The sequence below is a fragment of the Pelodiscus sinensis genome, chromosome Z (genome assembly GCF_052426305.1).
Source record: "Pelodiscus sinensis isolate ZL-2025 chromosome Z, ASM5242630v1, whole genome shotgun sequence".
In the NCBI taxonomy this organism is placed as follows: Eukaryota; Metazoa; Chordata; order Testudines; family Trionychidae; genus Pelodiscus; species Pelodiscus sinensis.
The window spans coordinates 13136758-13152603 of record NC_143085.1 but is presented as its reverse complement, the minus strand read 5'-3'; the positions used below and the strand labels follow the sequence as shown (position 1 = coordinate 13152603).

The following is a 15846-nucleotide window of genomic DNA, read 5'->3' as shown; positions in this document are numbered from 1 at the left end:
TCCCCGAGGGCTCCGTCTCTGGCATAGCTGGACTGTCGCTCTTGCATATCAATGGGCCTGGCTGAAGGAGGTTGCCTGCCTGCAAGGAGACAGGGTTTATGGCTCCCTCTTAGCTCTATGCTGCTCTACTCCAGCTATGAATTATTGACAGGCTCGGAGGATCATTCCATCCAGCAGCTCTGTTCACTGCCCTTTGGCGTGAGAGAGAGATGGGCCTGCCCGTGCCCACTAATGAGCTCAGAGGTGCGTGATAGTTTAGACACTAAGAATAACCAGGCAGAAAACCACAGCTTCCCAATCGATCTCGGCAGGATCTCAGAGTAGTGCTGCAGGGAAAATTGTTCTTGGCTCCTTTCCTTCTTCCCACCCCTGTGCCATGGGGGGCCTGAGGAAGCATAGAGAAGAGGCTCAGGCCAGCTGTCCCATGTAACAGGAGGCCGCTTCCATCCACCCCACCCCACTGGGAAATTTAAAGACTGAACTTGTCCCGTCAGAATGGTGGGATCTTTTTTGGCTCCCATGCCCCACTCCCATCCTGATGTGGGGGGAGACATCTCTCAGGCTGTTCCAGCCCTGGGGCTATTAATTTTCATTGTGAGACACTGGGAGATGGAATTCAAAGCCAGGGTGGCACCCAACCACTCCCCTTCTCTTGTGTGCACCTGCCACTCCAGGCTCTTCCTGTGCATGATTCATGCCAGCTGAGTGCACACAGAGGAAGCTGCCTTTATCAATAAAAGCTTTTTCTACCTAAAGAGACATCCCACAATTAGCAAATGAGTGGCAGGCTGAGGCAAGGATGAGGGTGCATGGTCTCATCCGGCTTTTGTGTCCCTTTTATGCTCATCTTAGATTCTCTGCCATGGACAGCTTTTTCTAGTGCTAAGTGCAAAGGGGGATCACTAGTAGCAGGATGGGAACTGGCCAGTGACTGTTGGAATCCAGCATAGGTATAGAGACATGAGCAGCAGCAGGGCTGTACTGGAGAGAGGGAAGTATGAAGCAAGGTGAATATCTTGAGATCTCAGTGCCCAGACACCACAATATGTTCTCTCTTTGCTGAGTTAGGCTGAAATGGTCAGGGAGCAGTCAGCCAGTTTAGGATCTCAAAGATGTATGTGCAGAGCGACTCCCGTGCAGCTCAATGGAGTGACTGTGGGTTTGCACTGGGGTAACTGGGACCAGAATCTGCTTCCAGCCCCCATGGAGAAAATAGTCTTTGTCTTATTCTCTGGTGACAAGAGACAGGGGTGAGATGTTGCAGGAAGGGGCCTTAGCCAGAGCAGAATGGCACGATGAAAGCTTTAGGAGCAGACTGGAGGCAGCCCTTTGCTAAGAACACCCTCGGTCTTGATTGTGCAGTGACAGCTCAAGCACATGCCAGGCATGGAGCTGTCTGCTCCCGGTACCCAGATTGTACTGGTGATCTCTGTGCAGATCGTAAAGGCAACTCCAGAGACCAGACTTGCCAAGTCACTGCAGCCTTGTGTTTGATCACTGTTAACTGCAGTAGCTCATGCCACCTCCACGGGGATGGTCTAAAGAGGAGAAAGGTGGGTTTTTTTAGGTGAAATAATTGTCCAGGGCTCTGCCACTTTCAGATAATGCACAGACATGCACTGGCGGTAGAGAACTAGACTGACCACACTATGTCTTGTGTGGCAGGTGCATTGCTGTTTACATGCCCATCAGGCAGGGGTCTCCAACCTTTTTAAGCACAAGATCACTTTTTGAATTAAAGTGCAATCCAGGATCTACCTCAAATCAAATACCCTTGTCCAACCTCCTTTGTGCCCCTTCTCCAAGGCCCCACCCCTGCTCACTCCATCCTCCACCCCTCCCCCATCCTTCCTCCCTTTTATCAGGCAGGGGCAGATGGTTGGGGTGCAAGCTCTGGTCTTGGATTAAGAGATTTGGAGAGCGAGAAGGGCTCTGAGCTGATCTTGGGGCAGGCTGTTGGGGTGCTTGAGAAGGTTCTAGGTGCAGGCTCTGGGAAGGTGTTTGGACGCAGGGGTGCTCAGGGCTAGGACTGGGCCTTGGAGTGTAAGAGGGTTTATGACTGGGGCAGGGTTTCAGGATGTGGGCTCCAGCTGGGCCTTGCAGACCTCAGGTGGCTCCTGGGTGGTGGTGCAGTGGGGCTAAGACAGGCTCACCCCTGCCCTGTTCCTGCACCACTCCCAAAAGCAGCCAGAAAACTCCATCCCAAGACCTGTTGTGTCCCTCTCTGCTCTGTGGAGACAGGATACAGGCTGGGAGAGGGGGCACCTTGAAATCAGTGCCCCTCTTCTCCCTCCCCTGCACTGGAAGCAGGAAGCTCCTGGGGGTTGGAGGAGACAGCTCCAAGGCAAAGGGCAGCAGGTGCGCAGTCTGGGGCTCTGGAACTGTCCGTGGGAGGAGCTCTTCAGTGTGCCAGCCCCCTTCTACTGGGATAGGCCACTTGGCTTCACTGTCTCCTTGGACCCAACCTCAGAGCCTTCAGCACTCCTGCTCCAGGGTGGTGAACTCCCTTCTATGAGGACACGGGAGAGGGGCTTGTCCTCCCAATGGGAGCAATGTACTGCTTCCCTGGAGAGAGCACTTCAGAGGGGTAACCATGTTAGTCCTGAGGAGTAACGTTAGTTCGAACCAAGGGGTTTGATTTGAACTAATGCGGCACGGAGCGCACTTCCTGGTTCAACTCAGCTAGCAATCGGAATAGCGTACCGGAGAGGTTATGCTAATGATGCGCGGGATATTTAAATCCCCACTTCGTTAGCAATTTCAGTCGCCTACATCTGCATCCCTAGTTCGAACTAGGGTGCAAGTGTAGATGTACCCTTAGAGACTAACAAAACATGTAGATGGGATCGTGAGTTTTCATGAGGACAATCCACTTCTTCAGAGAAGAGAACGGTACCGTATTGCACCATCTTCCTCAGCCCAGAGCACTGAGTTCTCTGATCCTTCTCTTGTCCTAGTTCACAAGGATCTCCAGATACTTAACACCCCTGCCTGACTTCTCCTCCATCCTTTGTTCTGCAGGTGGTCAAACAAAGCAAGCTACCAGAGTATGGACCATCCAGCGTCCTTAGTTGCTAGGTGCCAAATCTCCAAGCAATTGGAGTGGCTTTGTCTTCTTGGACTCTCCATTGAAATGAAGCCCAGGCCCTAGACAGCTAGGCAGCTGTCACTCCTGGATCTCTGAGTCTCTGCAAAGAAAAAACAACCTTTTCCCACCACCTAGTTAACCAGGCAGCTTATAGGGGAAACTGAGGCACACACCATATATTCATTAAAAAACATTACAGAAAATGCCCACTTTGTCACAGCAGCATTAGCTGGTGGTGAAATATGCAATGTTGCAGCAGCTTTAGAAAGACTTTCAGGCTTAAGGTGTGTTTCGAGTTGGGAAAGTGGCTATACAGATGACATTAGCAGGAGTCTAATTCTCCAGCTGGTGAGTAGCAGAGGTGGGAGATCTCTCTCCACCCCTCATTCAGGATGGAAGAGACAATTGCACTCTCTCACTGCTCCAGCAATAAAGCTCATTCTCCTTTCTCCCTCTTGCTTTATTCTTTTTTGACAGCCAGCAGCCAAAATGAGAGCCAGCTGCTCTTGAAAAGCGGTAGAATTTCCTCTCTTTAAAGTCACATGCAGTGTTACCGGGAGTTCTTTTAACCCAAACCTTTCAGTAACTTTCCTCTCTGCATGGTGATATTGGGAAATAACTCAAGGGAGACACGGTCGTCTAACCAATAGATAGATGGTACAAATAGGACAACAGAAGAGCGCTTTCACTTAAAGCTGAACTTTACTTAGTCTTGGGCACTAACATACATCTGCAACAGGGTAGTAAAACACCCTCACCCTCAATAATTACCAAAGTTGAGTGTGGCTCTTAAGTGACACAGTGACAGGCTTCCAAGGGCCAGTCTTCCGTCTGCTGGTGAGGATCGAAGTTGTGTCCAGATATAAAGTCCCTAAAAGGGTATCCAAAAGAGTCCCACTTCCCTATTTATCTGTTAGTATTACAATAACACGTCATTCAAAAACTTGTTAGGCAAGCACTCTTTAAAGGCTAGGCAAGAGGTTTTCTTCTGATCATCAGTTAGCCAGATGTGTTTTTTAGAGTTTGCATGCCCTGGGGCCCTGACTGACACATCTAGAGAAGCTTCCTGTTTTCTAAATGTATAGCTCAGCCGTCTCAATAGAGATCTGGCCCTCAGAAAGGATGCAGGGTCCAGCTGCCCTCTCTGTAGCACTCAAATTCCCTTCTTTCCTCCCTGACTTGATCATGATGAGGCTGTTGTCTAGGACTATGTTGGGCCTGCTAGCTTGGTTGCTATTAGCAGTAAGCAATAGTGGTTCAGGCACTTTTCTGGTTTTGCCTAAATCTCCCTGTAGGGGTGCTCTTGCCAACCCTGTGTCCTTCCATCCTGGCATCGCTCTTCACCAGCCCATTTGTGAGCTGGTGTCAGCTTTACCCACAGATGCTTCCTGAACTGTTAAGAATACAGGAGGCCACTGGAGCTTAGACCTATGCGGGGTGAGTGGCTAATCATAGAATCATAGGACTGGAAGGGACCTCGAGAGGTCATCGAGTCCAGCCCCCCCACCCTCAAGGCAGGACCAAGCTCCGTCTACACCATCCCTGACAGATGTCTATCTAACCTGTTCTTAAATATCTCCAGAGAGGGAGATTCCACCACCTCCCTTAGCAATTTATTCCAATATTTGACCACCCTGACAGTTAGGAATTTTTTCCTAATGTCCAATCTAAACCTCCCTTGCTGCACTTTAAGCCCATTACTCCTTGTCCTGTCCTCAGAATCCAAGAGGAACAAATTTTCTCCTTCCTCCTTGTGACACCCTTTTAGATATTTGAAAACCGCTATCATGTCCCCCCTTAATCTTCTTTTTTCCAAACTAAACAAGCCCAGTTCATGAAGCCTGGCTTCATAGGTCATGTTCTCTAGACCTTTAATCATTCTTGTCACTCTTCTCTGTACCCTTTCCAATTTCTCCACATCTTTCTTGAAATGTGGCACCCAGAACTGGACACAGTATTCCAGCTGAGGCAGGCGCCAAGGAAGGGCCACATGTGGGGCTGGAGTAGAGGGGAGGCTCAATGCTGATGAATGGGGTTTGTGTGTTGAATAGCAGGTTGGGTTGCTCCAACCAAAAAAAAAAAAACAAAAAACCAAAAAACCCCCAGCTTTATAGAAAACTCCGGCTCCTTTTCCCAGACAAACAGGTGAGACCAAGGGCAGCAGGGCTGGTATAACTCAAGCCTGCAGGCTGGCTGCAGCAGGTTCATGTCATCCCCATAGTTTGGAGCATCAGGATCTTATGTCTCAAGGGCTTGACTTCCAGGCATGCTGAGTATTGCCAAGGCCAGGTACAGTCAACTGGCCCTCTGGGTCTGGGTCCACGTTAGATCAGGCCTCTAAAGGAGCATCTGCTCTGAGAGGAGAGGCAGCTGCTATTAGTCACACACTCAGATGGAACATGCTGCAGGTGGGGAGGGGGAACATAAGGGGAGATCTTTTAAATGGCTAATGGGAGTTCAGGTACCCACACCTCATAGCCACACACTGAAAATAAGTTTCTGTCCAGCCTTTTGTGCCACTGGAAACCTGGTCCAGCATGTGCCCTGCACTCCGGGCACGCTGACCTATATAGAGTGCCCATTTTCTGAATGAAGCAGGCTAAATGAGTCTGGCTGAAACTGCTGAGCTAGGCTTTATACTGCAGCTTTGGATCCCCAGCCACAAACAGAATTGTCTGATCGCTGCAGGCTGAGCCGATGCGCAAGTGCTAAGAATCCAGCAGTAATAACGAGTGCCCAAGGGGCTTGGTGGAAGGATAAATCTCTACCACTGAGGGTCATTTCCCAGGTGTTGATGGCTTCTGCTCTCTGTAAAGCCTTGAGTGTTTATTTCATAAGTGTCAGTGGTGGTCAATGGTGTGTGGTGGTAATCATGTCAGTCCCAGGATAGAAGAGACAGTCCAGCTTTCCAGCCACACTGAAATCTTCTTCAGCTTCTCACTCTCACCGTGAAAGCTATACCTTCTTTGTCACGCTAAGTAGCCATCAGTGGCTCATTTACTTCTATAGTCCCAGAGAGCCTTCCCAAAACTGTGACAGCTTCACTGCCTTTACAATCTCATCTCCACATTGCTTCAGGGGGCTGTGCTGAGACAGCCAGTTCTTGTGAAAGGCGCAGCTTCATTTCTTGCCCACATAGGGCAGTACCCCTAATTTCAGCAGCTACAAGGGGTATTGTCTATGGGCTGGGGATAGAAATGCAATTCCAGGCAGTGTTCCCTAACTTTTTCCATCCATGAGCAGAATAAATTTTGTTGTGTGCCCCAAAGCATGTGCAGATGGGCACCAGCAATAAACACATGTTGCTGGCTGTGGGTACTCTGCTCCTCACATCACAGCTAAATGCAAAGTGGAACTGATGCACATAGCAGCAAGCACACCTTCCAAAGGCCCATTCACTGTGGAGTGGCCTCTTAACCCCCCTGCAGTCATAGGACAAAAAGGGAGGTTAGTGGGTTACATAAGATTGTCATGAACCAGCAATCCTGTGTCTCTGTTCACTCCATGATTTTGAGGGTCTGACAGAGTAAAGACTAAGCTCCCAGGCTTAGCTTTTTAAAGTGTTAGGCAGGTTCACTAGGAGGAAGAGGCCTGATAGCTCATATACAGAGTGATGGTTCAGTCACTGGCCAGCATGTGTCAAGCCACAGTGACCCAGGCTGCTTTTCCATTGCTAGTGTTCTCATGTTCCCTCATTATTTTTGGCTCCACTATGGCCTGGACCTCTGGTAGGAGTCCCTACCCCCTGCAGGTTTGCTGGAAGGAGCAGAACTTGGTTGTTCCTTTAGCACTGAAATAAACATACTCTTAAAACCCCATTCACTTCACTGTTATGAATGATAGAACCCTACCTCCCCCTTTTTCCTAGCCCTCCTTCCCACAGCCCATCAATGGGGAGTGAGCCAGGCTGGGTCCATTCAGAGCCCTAGGGCATCTGGACAAGGCTATGGATCTGTTGTTCAATTTCGAAGGGAGCTTCCTTGGCACACTAGCACTGGACCTATGCAGATTAAACAGTAGTTATGGCCCCTTATTTGCTTTTTAGTGTGTGTGTGGCCCAAACTATTCCTCCTTCTCTCCCTCCATAGGCTAGCCCTGCCTCTGTTCCTTGGGGAAGGAATTGGCTTTCACCTACTGTCAGGAAAACTCCTGTTCTTCAGGCATATGTGTTATGTCTAACTCATCCACCCCAGGGAAAGAGAAGTGGTGTGTCGCTCCAGGGTATTCAGGGAAACATGCTGGCCCCAGCAGCCGGTATCTTAGCTCTGAAGTGGCCTCCAGGCATGGGACTTGCTGGGTGGGAAGTGGCCTTCTGGGCTACCACATGGTGCCCCTGTTTAGCAAGAAGAGAGTTGCTGTTTTGTACAAAGGTATGGCCACGATTGGGGGGAGGAGGGCATGTGGCTAGTGAGGTCCTGGCTATGCACCTGTTGAAAATAAGGTAGAGACTTGCCTGTGTTCCCTATAAGCTGAGCAAGAGAGATTCAAGTGCTGCCCAGCTAATCAGCAGCGCGCCCACAGCCGGCAGCATGCGTTTCTGCTGGTGGTGCACGTCCAAACATGTCCTGGTGCACATAACATGTATTCTTCACATGGACGGAGAAAATTGGAGAGAATTCTGCTTTGCATGGTTGGGGCCAGTCTGCAGGGGACTGGGAAGAGTTTACCTCTCATTTTGCGCAGTCTGTCACATCCACTGGTGCACTAGCAGACGTGTGGACATAATGCTGATGGGCAGAAGCCTGTGTCACGCTCAAGTGGCCTGGTGTTGCCAGAAGTCTGCAGCGAGCTAGTGGGGTCAGTTTGGGCACCAGTTTAACAGAGGAGTCCTGGTGGGGCATCACTGCCTGTGGAAAGCAGCACACTGCGCTCCGGGAGGAGATGCCCCGCTGTTTTGGTTTCCTGCTCCTGGTGTCCATCCAGCATGGCACAGCCTTGCCTAGGGAGGGGTGCACGGCATGGCAGGGACCAGCCTCCGCTAAGGTAGTGGTGCACGCCTGGGCAACAGCCCCTGGCTTTTTCCTCTGCGTGGGGACCAGAGCGGGGGTTGCCCTAGTGCAGCAAAAAGCAGCAAGACACCCTGCTGGGGCCGTAGGTGAGTCCTACTGAGGAGCAGCAGAGCCAGAGCTGGGGGGTAAGAGAGCAGCCCCCTAGTTTTACCCCGGTCCAGCGCCGGGTGTTTGAGCTGCCCTGCGCCGTGCCTCGTCCCATCCCCGCCGCGGAGCTGAGCCGCAGCCCCGAGGAGACTGGCCAGTCCTCCTGCCGCTCCCGGGGCAGGTGGGCAGGGCCCGCGGCTGCCGTGGCAGTGAGGCGAGCGAGGGGTTAAGCTCAGCCCCGGCTCCCGGCGTTGAATATTTAAGAGCGGCGCGCAGGCGGCAGCGCAGCGCCAGGCTCCCCTTGCGCCCGGATCGCCGAGGCTGGGCACGGAGCGGGGGTGGCCAGGGGCAGCCGGACGGAGGATGCCGCGCCTGGCGCTAACTTGCTTCGCGTTGCAGCTGGTGCTCCGCGTCGCTACGGGAGGTGAGCAGCCCCCAGGGGCGCGGGGTCCCCAGGCAGCACGGAGGGGGCTGGGCCCCCACCTCGGCCCGCTCCCACCAATAGCTCCAGGGACCGGCCTCAGCCCCGGCTCGCTCCCTGGAGGGGCTGGGTGCCGAGCAGCTGCAGCGAGGGGGGATTGCCTGGGTCAAGACTGAGCGAGACCCTCAGGATCGGGCCCTGTGGTCTGGCCTCCCCACAGCTTCCGTGGTCCCGCGCCCTGGGCTGCTGTGTCTCCGCCTTCTGCCCCGTGCCCAGGGCGCTTCCTCCAGTTACTCTGCAGTTACCTTTCCGTTCCCCCTTCCAGCTCTGCACCCTCCTCCCTGCAGCTGCTTTTCCTGTTCTCCTAAGAGAAGGTCGGGGGGAGAGAGCCTGGGCTTCGTCCCTTTCCCTCCCTCTGACTGTGTGTGGAAGGGTCTTGGCCCTGGAGAGCTGGTTCTCTGTCTCCCCTATTTATGCCCAGGACGGTACACAGAAATCTGCCCTAGGACCTGCCTGCGAATGGTCCCTGGCAGTCCCTACTCCCTCTCTGGGCTAAGAACAACCCTGCTCGCTTACCCCAGCAGCGCTGCCTTTCACCAGCTCCCTGAGTGGGGGAGGACCAAGACGCCACAGGTAGGGCAAGTGGTCCCACACTTTGATGTGCTGGGCGTCAGCCAGCCCAGAGACTTGCGCTGCAATTGCTGGCTCCCTGGGAGCACTGAGCTGCCAGCAGGCTGGTGGCACCAGGGTAATGTGGGAGAGCAGTGAGCCCTTTGCTTTTCCTGACACAGGTTGTTTGCCACCTTAGCAGAGGCTGGTCCCTGCCAAGCTATGCAGAAGCTGCAGTGTATCCGTGTTACTATGAATGGATCAAATGCACAGTCAGGGGCCAGATTCTGCTCTCTGCTGTTGAAGTAAATTCACAGTAACTCCACTGACATAAAAATACAGGACTATGTAGCACTTTAAAGACTAACAAGATGGTTTATTAGATGATGAGCTTTCGTGGGCCAGACCCACTTCCTCAGATTAAATAGTGGAAGAAAATAGTCACAACCATATATACCAAAGGATACAATTTAAAAAAATGAACACATATGAATTTGATTTGTCCTTTTCATATTTGTTCATTTTTTTAATTGTATCCTTTGGTATATATGGTTGTGACTATTTTCTTCCACTATTTGATCTGAGGAAGTGGGTCTGGCCCACGAAAGCTCATCATCTAATAAACCATCTTGTTAGTCTTTAAAGTGCTACATTGTCCTGTCTTTTGTTTCAGCTACACCAGATTAACACGGCTACATTTCTATCATTATTCCACTGACATCAGTGAGGATCCAGGGCCAGTTACACCATTCAAGGGTTTGGCTCATTCTCATGATTTAGTTGAAAGATAGTTCAATGAAAGATCAACTGAGTTGCATGGAAACTGTTTACCACCCATTAGATACCTGGCAGGGAAGGTGATTAAGGTGCTGGTCTAAGATGCAGGCGATCTGGGTTCAATGCTCCTCTCTGCCATGGGAGAACTGCTAGGGGCTCATCTAACAAGCTTTGCTTCTGGTTAGATGCCACAAACAACTTCTGGCTCTCCAGTTGCTGGTGACCAGGACTGTTGCCATGGCTGCAAAAGGGGGCTTCCAGTAGGGATGCAAAGGATTCACCTTAAAGGGTGAGGCTTACCATTACAGGTAACCAGTGGGGGCAGGAGCAGCTCCTTGCCAGCCACAGGCAGGGGCTGCTCTTAGCCAGAACAGTCCCTGTCTGTGGTGAGCCCAGAGGCAGGAGATGTTCCAGTTTGGCCTGGGAGCAGTCCCAGGTCCTACATCGGGAAGGGAGCCAGCAGCCCTTGGGGGCTGCTCCAGCTAGGCTGGAGGGGTTCCCCACCCGGATCCTGCTTATTTGGCTATCTCATTAATGTTAGGTTCACCTAACAATTAACTGGAATTTCTCATCTCTAGTGCGTCCTGCCAGTACCTCCTGGGTTTGAGCCTGAAGCTCTTTTTCATCTCCTGGAGTGGGGCATATTTGTGGGATGTTCTGACCTCTCATGACCGATTTACTGCACCAACATCCAGCATAGGCAGGCACTGCACAAGCCTCTTGCACCATCCCACCAATGTGCCTCATACCTTATCTGCAGGGACCATGTCTGGTGTGAGGGAGGAGAGCTGCCTCCAGCCCACCCCAGCTCTTCTTGACGCTAGTCAAGGTGTCACTCAGTGCTGAGTTACATGGACCTTCCCCTGGGAAGCAACTAGGCTGAGAATCCTAGTTCTTTTCACTTAACAGCTGGGGTCTGGTCAACAGCTTAAAACCTTTTGGGTATGAGACTGCTGACCAGTGTTCCCTCTAACATTTTCTGTCCTTGGGTGGATTCAATTTTCTTTTGGGTGGGTTGAAATTTCTTATGTGCAACACCAATACTGAGGTAGTATGTGGATGTGTGCCACCAACACAAATGAAACACATGAATGGATGTGCGCGCGCGCACACACACCCACACCCCCAAAACTCAGAGTAGAAGCTCCAGAGCAAATTAAGACATGGCTGCAGGATTTGTAGACAGATGCATGTTTCAAAGAGTTTGCAAATAAGGTTTTATCCTACAAAACAATTAGTACCACACCTGGCAGTGTCCCCTCTAAGCTGCTTGGCAGTGCAGCTTCACAGGTGATTAATCAGTCCTGCCCAGCTAGTCAGCTCCAAGCAATGAGCCCTGAGCCTCTGACTGGGTGGGGCTGATTAATCCCCTGTGAAGCTATGTTGCTGCACAGCTTAGAGGGAATACGGACATCTAGTACTTGCTACTTTTAAGTGATAAGAGCCAGAACTCTATCACATAGCAAAGATCTAGCCTTAATGCAACACAATTTACCATGTATTAATTGGTAATTCAGGATTAAAAAAAATCAGATCAGTGTTTTAGATATCTGCAACATTCCTAAAAATTCTGTTAAAAGATTTTTTTCTTTTTTACCTTAAGCCATTAACACCTATGTAAACTTTTTTTGAAATGTAATAATGTAAATGTCCTCTTAGTACACCCCCCCATGCAGCTTACTCCCCCTCTAACCTAGCCAGACAGAGGTTAGCAAGTGAGTCAGACACCCCAAACAAGCTGCCCCCTACCTCCAGCTCACTGCACAGATGTCAGCACCTCCACCCACATCTAGCCCTGTGTAATCTGCTTTCCCAGTCCAGGTGGAGGCCTGGATAAAATCCTGCCTCTCAAGCTAGCAGGCAACCAACAGCCTGTCCTATCCTAATTCCCAGCTAAAGCACAAACAAATTATTCACTCCTCTCCCACCTCACAGCACAAGCTCCACCTCACCCCGATGCCAGCACCTACCCAGTCCCTTTTCCCCCAACCTACCCCATGCAATCAGCCCCTTATTTTCCCCTTCCCAGGAGGTTCAAGAGTGCTGAGTTTCTGCCTCCCTCTCCTTGCACAGATAGGACTCTTTAAACTCCCTTCCCTTCTGGCATTCCCTTGGCCAATTTATTCCCTCCTTATCTCACTTTTTACCTGCTCTGGGAACTGCTGAGTTTCAAACATGCAGCAGCTCTATTTAGATGCTTGCTTAGGGAGATGATGCCCTGCCCCCCCACCTGTCAGCTGAGCTTCCTGCCTGAGAGGGAGCTTTGAACTCCTGAGTGGTGTTCAGAAAACAGCTGCAAAGTCGCGCAGCCATACAGCTTACAGTGAATTTAGCTGCCGTCCTGTGGGACTACTGCTGCAGCCTAGAAGAGCCATTATCCCGTCACCAGACTGAGCCGTTTGGTTCAATGTCTGCTCCTACTGCTCTGTCACATATGGGTGCTGCTTAAATGGTGCAGCAGCAGCTGCTGGGCTGACTAGCCTGAACCCCCACAAACCTCAACGGAGAGCCTCAGGCTTTGTGCACTTCCCAGGGCAAGGCTGGCTACCTCCAGAGATCAGTGTCATGATTATGAGGGTTAGCCAGCAGCCTGGGATTAAGGAGTTAACTACACCTAGCCAGGTGGAGTGACTAGTAGGAATGTAGGTGGGACTTTCAAACTGGAACAAAGGAATTTGGCTTTTTTCCTTTCTCCTTTTGTCTCTCTGGGTGAGTCCTCTGCAGCTTCAGAGAGGGACAAGCATGTCTCTCTCTCTCCAAGGAACAATTCTTCACTTTCTGTAAGTAGGGTAAAGTTTAGGTAGTTTCGTTAGGCTTTATTGTTTTAAGGGTTGGGTATAGGACCTGATATCTAGCACTGCTTAAGATACGTTTGGCTTTTCTTTTTAACTAAGTTCTAGTCCATCGTGTAATTCCTCCATGAGTATATTTTGTTACCTTTCCATCTGATCCTTATGCTTGCAACAGGAATATTGTTGTAATAATAAAAGTTTTCTCTTTTCTTTTTATTAACCTGGCATTGGTTACTAGGGTATCCTGATTTTTATAATAGGGGTGAGATTTCCCAAATTATCTTTCCCCTAATCTCATTATTAATATTTGGGTGGTGGCAGCGGAAATTTTATTCCAAAATCTAGGTTTTTAAGATTTTGGGGGAAGTTTTATACCAAAGCCTGGTAGATAAGGCTTTGGGGTACACTTGCTGGCCCCCACTTCTGCATTTATCATGCCAGAGTGGGGAAGGAGCCAGGACAATCAACAATGAGATTTCTTGCCTCTCACTGGCAAGCGGCTAGTTCCAAGCCATCCCAGGAGGTAAGTCAGTGACCAGAGTCAGGAACTGCTCTGTAGGCCTGGGACAACATATGATCAGCTGCTCTAGTCTAGGTCTCTGGCTGATACTTGCTCCAGACCTGGAAAGTGTCTGTTGCAATTAGTGCATCTGGCTTAAGAGCCAAGAACCGAGAGGGTGTAAGGATTGAACTGCCCTTAGTACCAGTCCCTGTCGGTAGGACAAAGTATGTGTGTGACATGGCACTGCTGCTGCTCTGGCTCTGCCTGACTTGTACCCAATTAGACCACTTCAGTGCCTCTTGAAATTTGTGCATTTTCCTCCTCCACCCCAGATGTGTCCTCAGTCTGCTTGGATCCATAGCTCTCTGCATAGTGCCCTATACAGGGTCATACTGCTGCTTATTCCCTCTTCCTCACCCAAGAGATCAGGGGATGCCCAGTGTCACATGAGATGTACAAACAGAGAACTTGGCCAGCACCCCAGCTCTGTTCTTGGCAGAGCAAATGAAACCACTTATACTTTGGAGGGGCTTTCCTTGTTGGGCAGCTGCTGGGATCACACTGAAGAACTGAAGTCACTTCCGCAGGAGTGCATAGAAGCACCAGCAAGGGTGACTCATGCTTTGCCATGGCAGGCAGGTGAAGGAACCCAGTGGTGTACCATTAGTGTGCCAGTGAAATCCTTGGGTGCAATGATTGCCTAGTCAGGCTGCTGAAGACCTGATCTGCATATGCAAATTAACATTTTCTTGCGGATGAGCAGGTTTCATCACATGCAACTAGAAATGCTTGGAAATGCTCTGAATGTATTACTGGAGGTTGTTTCAGGTCCAGGTCATAGAAGTGCGGTATATAGAGGACACGGTTGGAAATTGTGACCCCACTGTTGTTGGATCTGCTGGAACCTGAGAATCAGATGGAATTTTAGGCCAGCTAGGACAAGAGGAGTTAAAGGGCCTTATCCAAAGTCAATGAGAATCTTTCCATTGATTTCCTTGAGTTTTGGATCATGTCCACAGAGAATGTGTGCATGTATGTGTGCCTGGTGGATATTTGGGTGAACAAATGAATTCTTAAGAAAGTGTGAGTAAGAGCACAAGAGTTTGTAGCAATGGCAGGAGCAAGAGTTGTTCAATGCTTTTAAATTCCTGACTTGTTTATCTGATTGCAAGGAAGACTGAAGGCCATGGTGAAAAATGACATAGAACACAAAGGTTGAAGATCAACAAAACCCTGAAGCTGGTACAAGGCAGAATGTGAGGGAAAGACGTCCTTTGGCCCTGAACGTTCATTTCACCCCATTGTCACTATTGAGCTGATGGACAGGAATCAAAGATGAAAGCTGTCCCTAATACAAGAGAGTGTCCATTCCAAATATCACATCTGTGTCTCGGACATGTCTGGGACATGCAGGGCTCACTGGAGCTTTTCATCTTCCCAGGACATTAGTGTGCTTGATGTGTAGCTATTATGGCCCATCAGAATGCATGGAGGGCGGGATGGCGTTTCTTAAATGATTCGGGTGACTTGTAGCTGTCACTCTTTACTCTACTTGAGCACAGCTGGAAGAGAGCTGCAGAGTCATCTCCATAGCGGGATGCAACATTTACAATGAATAGCCCTTAGATGATACTGCATATCTTACTATGTATTTTAGAAATGTGTGTCTGTTTGTCTGTCTTTGAGTCCATTGGTTCAGGACTCCTCCAAAATGGTAAGAGCTAGGACCACCAAACTTGTTATGCAGCTTCTTCTTCTCCTAACTTAAAGCAAGGTCAGGGTTTGGTTGGCCCAGGACAATGGGATGTGCCTGGAATTTAGTTGATTCTCATAAATGGAAAAGGAGGGAATCGCATAGGAGGGTGAGTAATACTGTAGAATGACCACAGAGGGGCAGAGATGGGACCTGGGACAGCTATTACCCCATTGGAGGAGCAGGAGTGGAGAAAGGGGCAGCTGTCTAATATCTATTTCAGAGAGTTTGTCTGTTTGGGTATGTCTACACTACAACGTTAATTCGAACTAACTTAGTTCGAATTAGTTAATTCGAACTAAGCTAATTCGAACTAACGGATCCAGACTAAAAAACTAGTTTGAATTAGCGGAGCGCTTAGTTCAAACTAGGAAAACCTCATTTTACCAGGATTAAGCCTAGTTCGAACTAGCTAGTTCGAATTAAGGGGTGTGTAGCCCCTTAATTCGAACTAGTGGGAGGCTAGCCCTCCCCAGGTTTCCCTGGTGGCCACTCTGGCCAACACCAGGGAAACTCTATGCCCCCCTCCTGGCCCCGGACCCCTTAAAGGGGCACGGGCTGGCTACAGTGCCCGTGCCAGGTGCAAGCCTGCTAGCACCCAGCCAGCAGACCCTGCACCTGGCATGGATCGAGCCAGCCACCCATTCCTTTCCTTTGGTGTCCTCTAGTCCTTCTATTATGGGAACTAATGAAGAACTTTTCTGTATGCACCCTCTCCACCCAACTCCTGCTTTTAGAGACCTCTATCCTGTCCCCCCTCCGTCTCCTCTTTTCTAAGCTGAAAAGTCCCAGTGTCTTTAGCCTCTCT

The 15846-nt window shown here is 50.1% G+C and overlaps 1 protein-coding gene across 1 annotated transcript in view; it reads left to right on the top strand.

The window, feature by feature from the left end:
* The first annotated feature begins 8458 nt into the window (after positions 1 to 8458).
* LOC102458003 (carbonic anhydrase 15-like) overlaps positions 8459 to 15846 on the top strand; it is a 44597-nt gene continuing 37209 nt past the window's right edge. The window contains exon 1 of the mRNA XM_006134789.4: positions 8459 to 8608. Coding sequence (XP_006134851.1) covers positions 8548 to 8608 — 61 coding nt within the window. The 5' untranslated portion in view covers positions 8459 to 8547. The remainder of the gene's footprint in view (positions 8609 to 15846) is intronic.